Here is a 7500-nt window from a genome sequence, read left to right as displayed (position 1 = left end):
TATTTTCGTCTCTTTTATTGTTCTTTTATAATAATGTGTTTTCTCTAATCCTCTTTTCAGTACAGTAGCAAATGACTGAAAACTCTTTTTTTTAATCATTTCTCTAACAAAGATCCTGTATTTTCTTTATTTTTGTACACGTCTCTGCTGTTTGCATCGAGATACATTCTTTATTAAATCCATTTAAATTGTTTCCAGTTTGAATCGATTTTAATAGATTTACGATACATCGTTACATGCCTAAGTGTTACAATTCTGACTAAAAGTATTCAATCAATCAATCAATCAAACCTGTGTTCCAATGCAGTCCTACGCCACGTCCTTTATGGGCATGCCGATTATAGCCTGGTAAACCCTCCCTCCGGAAATCTCATTTGTATTTATTTCAGGAGTGAGTCTGGCATGATCGCCCATTCTGCAATTTTGGCTGTGGGCTGGAGTTGGGCGGGAGTAATACCATTGACTGACAACCCCTTCAGCCAATCAGCAGTGTCCCACTTCAGCCCAGTGCATTTTTACCACTTCCAGACTAATGTGACGCAACGGTACTTTTGAGACGGCCATGCCCAAAATAGGTTTGCCTTATTCGGATACATGCATGTCACTGCCGCCCCTGCCGGTTCTCTAATTTTTATTTTAAATAGGCTCTGTCATGATTAATTGACCACATATATGAAGTTAAACAACTACATTCTATCCAAACAATATCTTAAAAGTAAATTCCGTGCCTCAAAAAATAAGTTTGAGAGCGTTTTAAAACCGAAAGTAAAACTGCCACAGAAAACAATGGCGGCTCGTTCCATTTTTGTCGGCTGCACTATTTTAGCTTGTAGATCTGCTATTTTTGAAACTTTTAGGATTTAGAAAACATTTATAACACATTGAGTGCCATAACGGTCCGGACCGTTTTCGGACCATTTTTCTTTTCTTTTTATCTTTTTATACAAGAAAGGAGGAAATTACCTACCTGGGTTCCATCTTGTAGGCAAACCTCTCCGGTAACAAAAACGCCGAAAGAGTGATCAAAAAGGTCAACCAAACAACACGCTATTTGTGGAGGATTGATCGTCTAGTCAGAAAGAATACTCTGAAGATTCTTGCAGGGGCCCTCATTCAAGGTCATTATGATTATGCATGCACTTCATGGTATCGCAACACCTCCAAAAACAAGGCTCCAAACATCCCAAAACAAACTTGTAAGGCTACTTCTTGGCCTCAATCACAGAACCCATCTAACCCCTGCTCATTTTGCTAGGATTGGATGGCTTAGGGTTGAGGACAGAGTACAGCAACTTGCTATGGGCCTGGTCTTCAAGATACACCACAACATTGGGATCCCCCTGTATTTGTCTAAATACTTCCTAAATGTTAATGAAGTCCATGATCATAACACCAGAGGCAGCTCCACAAATCATGTTCAACCCAGATTTGGCTCAACAAAGGGAATGAACTCGTTCTCATGCTATTCATCAAAAGAAAAATCAAAAATGCCTACCAAAAGGAGTAAAGGAGTGTAAAACCCTACTCACTTTCAAAACTGCCCTAAAGATACACCTTCAGGAGGCTGCAATTAAAAAATGGCCCCTGTCCAAGTCCTAACCTACCCCATGTGATTGATTGATTGATTGATTGATGTACTTTTATTTAGTAAGACATGAGAATCACAGTACATGGAAGTACAAAATTCACAATACAAGGTCTACTAAACTGGAAGACTCAGTTAAGCACTGAGCTTGTTTAAGATGAGATCCCCATGCACACAAATCATGATGACATATAAGAGACAGACAGATATACACACTACTATACAGAATGTCATACAATCAGCTTTCAGGTCACTGGTATGAAGAGAGAAAAAATATATATACAAAAGAGGAAAATGAAAGAGGGGGGGGTAGGTTAAGACTTAACCCCCCTACCCCCCCCCCCTCTCTTGCTTCTTTTGTACATATCTGTATAGTAGTGTGTATATCTGTCTGTCTCTTATATGTCATCATGATTTGTGTGCATGGGGTTCTCATCTTAAACAAGCTCAGTGCTTAATGAGAGTTCCAGTTTAGTAGACCTTGTATTGTGAATTTGTACTTCCATGTACTGTTATGTACTGTCATGTACTGTTCTCATGTCTTACTAAATAAAGTACATCAATCAATCAATCAATACGTGGGGCGCTCTAACGAAACTTTGGGATCATCCAAGGAGTCTCTAAGAAGGAGAGGCCGGATGTGGATCCATGTAAAAAATGCTTCCGTTCGTCCGCTCCAATGTTAACTCCTTGTCTAAAAGCTTAATATCTCCATTTCTTTTTAACGTGGTGGAAGTGAGCCGTTTTCGATCGGCGATCACTCTGCAATGGAGGATCGCGTTAGAAATATTATTGTTCCAGGCGTTAGTCGGGACCCTCCGCCGTCTCGCACGCAGGCTTTGTTTACATGCACTTCCTCGTCGGGGCTTCTACAGCACAAAACATATCAACGTAAGTGGATGGAAGATATGCTGGCACTGAACGTACCCTATTTTAATAAACCTCTGGCACACGATGTGTTAAGAATCGTCTCAGGTCTTAATGGGTTAATTAACAAAAAACTATATATATAAAAATATGGAGATACAAGGTTTCTGGGTGACAACAGCGATATGATGAATCCTTTACTGTACTGTGATACTGTACTGAATGTGTTCATGGTTATGAGACATAAACCACACACACACACACACACACACACACACACACACACACACACACACACACACACACACACACACACACACACACACGCACACGCACACGCACACACACACACACACACGACATGAAGCATCAGTGTGTGAAATGACAGCGTTACGCTTAAACCACTTAAACCCTATAGACTATATGGACCGGGGTCCCCCAGGGGTCTATAGTAAGGCCCCTTCCATTTGTTTTTTCGCTCCACACCGACTCACCTCTGTGAACATAGCCGATCTACAAGCTCACAACGCGTGGAGTCGCAATGCCTTGCATGTGAAGCTTGTAGATCGGCTGTCAGAATAGGGATGCTATACGGCTCATGATATCACTCACAGCACAATCTGGGAACCCATCGCCAAATAAAAAGGAAAAACAGCGCCCTCTGCTGTTTTTTACTCTTTCACTTGGCTCTGGGACGAGCTGAATGGAGCACCCGTGCGCAAGGAAACCAGGGTTTTTGGTCTGCCCTCAGCGCTCCACTTACGGTGGTGCGCTTATGTTTTCATTCCCACTAACAATATTTCTACACGGAACACTAACACCACTTCTCCCAGAGAACATGGATGGTTTTGGTTATAAGCCCACTTGTTTCTATGATGAAAGAGCAAGTTAAAATGTGAATATCTTTCCGTGGTTTTGTCGGCTCCCAGGACGCTATTGTTAAATGAGTTTCGGTTTGTTTTCAGTGGGAAGGGAGCGCAAAGACAGTAAATCCCGCCCACTACATTTGATTGGGTAAATCGCGGCCTGCTTCCTGATCTGAAGGCACGCCCACTTGTAAGCTAACGCGCACACGTTCTGAACAGGGCTCTCGACAGATTCAGTAGCGCAGCTCTGAATCTGTTCTTGAGAGATTACTCACAGCATGACAATTAGCAATTCATCCTGTTCTGTGTGTGTGTGTGTGTGTGTGTGTGTGTGTGTGTGTGTGTGTTTGTGTGTGTGTGTGTGTGTGTGTGTGTGTGTGTGTGTGTTTGTGTGTGTGTGTGTGTGTGTGTGTGTGTGTGTGTGTGTGTGTGTGTGTGTGTGTGTGTGAGTGAGTGAGTGAGTGAGTGAGTGTGTGTGTGTGTGTGTGTGTGTGTGTACGTGTGCGTGTGCGTGTGCGTGTGTGTGTGTGAGTGAGTGAGTGAGTGAGTGTGTGTGTGTGTGTGTGTACGTGTGTGTGTGCGTGCGTTAAGACTCACACTCTTTGGACATGCCCACAGAGAAACATCGGTTCAGTCTACAGTACTGGCATCGGTTCCGGGTCACCTTGTTGATGATACAGTTCTTGTCTCGGTGACACGTGTAAACCATGTTCTTCTGGATGCTGCGCCGGAAGAACCCCTGAGAGACCAGAGAGAGAGAGAGGACACAATTTAATAAAGTACTGAACCACTTAAACCCTGTTAACGCTACGTACCCTGAACGTTAAACAGTGACATAATGACTGAATACAATTTTTCATTTTTCAGCGTTTTACAGATTATGATTATTATTATTATTTCAAATGATCTGTCATTTATTGAAATGGGAAAATGTTTGAAGAAGGTTTTGGTCAGAATAGTCCAAGCACAGAAAACGTCTTCCAAGATTTCACACATTCAAAAAAATCTTTTTTACATTTGTTTATATTCTCTCCAATAGGATTTGGAGTAAAAGGTCCATATCTCCATATCTTTTTACAGTGGGTCAAACAAGACATTTTCCACGGCCGATCTCTCTGCAATGGCGGATCGCAGTAGAAATATTATTGTTCCAGTCGTTAGACAGCCATCGCCCAGAGACATCCGGGTCCTCGTGGTGGGTCTACAGCTCTAAAAACATCGCCGTAAACGGTTAAAAAAAAAAACACACTGGCACTGGATGTACCCTGTTTTAAAAAACTCTGGCACTCATTGTGTTAAGTTAATGTAACATTATCGCGCGGTTTGAAACTTTGTTTTATTTTTTCTGTTTTTTTCGTTATTTGCGCGTGGAGGCGTGCCCGTGGGCGTGTTGTTGCTATATCCCCCACATTGCCATTCTGAACCCACACATGGGTACGGCTTTGGGAGGGGGGATAGTGGATTCTAAAAGCACCGCCAAGTGCACACAGACACGGCAATGGCTTTGTGCGTTGGACCATGAGCCGTGTTGCCAGCCTTGGCGAGAAATAAGCAACCGCAGGTCTATGAAAACAAAAGAAGCAACTATAAGGCCACATGAGCACTTCAAACTAGAGCTTTCATATCCCCTAATATTTCAGCCCGGCTCGACTAATAATTGACAAATTAGGCCCAGCCCAGCCCGTCAGTCATTTTTCTAAAGAAGCTTAATTGCTGCATGCAGCCTTTTTTCCTCATTAAATCTTGGTAATTCGTTAAGAACAGGAGTCATTCTACCCTATTCCAACAGTCTATATTTTATTTAAAAAACAGCTTGGAGCAAATAGGGCTATATAAATATATACACTACCCCATAACCATTTTTAAATGATTATGGTTATTCTATGAAATATATGTTTCATAGAATAACCATAATCATTTTTGCGATGGAGAAATCACAACCGCCCAGCCGGTGCCGACGGGCCGGGTCGGGTCCCATTGGGTTTGGGCTAAAATCTTAAGCACTTACATTTTTTATAAGATGATCGGATCATCTAGTGTGATTTCATTTTGGCTGCTGTCTCGTTAAAACCCATGCTGCGGGTGAATATTATATTATATTATATATTATATATATTATATTATTATTATATTCCCCACGTAAACACTACGTTCATGTTTACTGAATTAAAGGTTCTCAATCTTTTCAGGCCATCAACCCCCCAAAATAACCATAACTATTTGAACTGGGGACCCCCCCCATTTTGTTTGACTCGGTTCCACAGATAAATATTGTGAAAATAGCAGATCTACAAGCTCGCCAGGCGTTGGGTGCTCCATTGTAGTCTCGAGCCACAGGTTGAGAACCACTGCATTAAAAGCTCCAAGTCAAGTTACATGTCTAGTATGTTGTTGACCACGTAATGTAATGTTTTTGGTTTAGTGTTAGGCTACTCCGTGGCGCACGCGCGCGCATGCTGTCCAAAATAACAGATCTGTAGCTGTCGACACGACATGACGCAGCGCGTTGATAGCTTGTATGTCTGTTATTTTGGGTAGGTAGGCGACCGCACATACGCATCGCAGCAATGTGTCTGGGTTTGAGAGGCTATGATTGATGTAAACTTAAAGTGTAGCTCTGTTCGGGATTACTGAACAAAGGTGGATGATGAAAGATAACGGGGACAATATGGATGTAAGTTAACTTTAACTGCGTCACTTCAGAGGAAACTATGGAGCTACTTCAGAGATGTTTACACACCCCTGGAATCCATTAGAATGGTGGAAATAGAACAATAACAGCCAACGTGAGTACATATAGACCTTTCCTAAAACTGTCCAATTTATTATACCCATGTGCTACTGTATGTCTGTGTACCACGTGACGTAGGAGCGTTGTCGCAACATGATGTAATTAATTATTTGGGAGCAGCCGGTGTGTACCAATAGTATAAATATTTTAAATGGCTTTCATATACTATTCGGATCTGACTAATATGACAAGCTTATTGTGAGGGGCGTGCTGGGACCAAAATTCAGCTCTGGGATTTTCAATTTTTTTTTTTTTTTTTTTTTTTTCAATAATATTATTTTTGGGTGGCCCACCGGCCGTTTGGCGGCCCGTAAATGGCGCGGCCGTTCTGGAATTTTCCCAAATTTCCCAGTGGCCAGCACGTCCTAAAAAAAAAAGAAGGAAAACAAGCCCAATGTGGCTTATAATAATCAGACCAGGCAACAGTGCAGGACAGGGAGATAGGCTAGAGCATATATTGGATCGGGGATAACGGCTAGCGCAGTCCTTCTCTTAAAGGCAATGGCTTCTGGCACGGTGATTGGTTTTATCATTGTAACGCCCAAACCACACCTATGCATAATTGTAAGGGGGTAGCTCAGGTGTTTGGCGGGTGAGGGGGGTGCCACAGAATACCATAGTTTGCGGGGAAACGCCTCTTGCCTAGTCCTAAATCAGTAATTAGTGGCTTGTTCAAATTGAACCTGGAATAGCGCCCATAGGGCCCTATGTAATGAACAGAGACATAGGGCCCTATGTAATGAACAGAGACATAGGGCCCTATGTCTCTGTAATGAACAGAGACATAGGGCCCTATGTCTCTGTAATGAACAGAGACATAGAGCCCTATTTTCACATTATCCCTAAACTTCTTTTCCATTTTTTACTATTTTAAAAACATTTTCAAATAGTTCACTAGCCGATCTACATCGACACATTGTGAGCTTGCAGATTGGCTATTTTTAACTATTAAAAATGTTTTTAAAAATGGTAAAAGTCAGTCAGTCAGTCAGTCAGGCAGCATAAAGGTTCTATTAGACAATGAATAATGTTTGACCTCGGACCCCGTCATGTGACGTCGAATGGCGAGACGCCATTGGCCCGGTCGCTTGCTAGTATCCCTGGCACAGGGGGGGGGGGTAATGTTGGGGGGGGGGAGGCTGTTGACGACCGTTGACAGATGCCGGTACGGTGAGGCGAGGATGGGGATGTGAGGTGGGGGGGGGGGGGGCGGTGGGGGGGGCAGGCTACGGAGTCAGCCGTTTCAGTCCCGTGATCTAATCTGTTACCCATCATGCAGCCTGGTCCCCCTAATGAAAGGCAAGGTCCCCATCGTCACTGGAGGAGGGGGGGGGGGGCTGGTAAATGAATTTTAACCTCTTCCCCCCAGCCCCCCGTTCTCCTCCCCCCCC

At 43.1% G+C, this 7500-nt stretch overlaps 1 protein-coding gene across 1 annotated transcript in view; it reads right to left on the bottom strand.

The window, feature by feature from the left end:
* The window catches only part of LOC308094782 (retinoic acid receptor beta-like), a gene marked incomplete at both ends in the record, with an annotated part of 162902 nt that overhangs the window by 60300 nt on the left and 95102 nt on the right, over window positions 1-7500 (bottom strand). The window contains 1 exon segment of the mRNA XM_080441609.1: window positions 3916-4057. Coding sequence (XP_080297735.1) covers window positions 3916-4057 — 142 coding nt within the window.

Source organism: Gymnoscopelus braueri, assembly GCF_963280865.1.
Source record: "Gymnoscopelus braueri genome assembly, chromosome: 11".
In the NCBI taxonomy this organism is placed as follows: domain Eukaryota; kingdom Metazoa; phylum Chordata; class Actinopteri; order Myctophiformes; family Myctophidae; genus Gymnoscopelus; species Gymnoscopelus braueri.
This window is presented reverse-complemented; position numbering and strand designations above follow the sequence as displayed.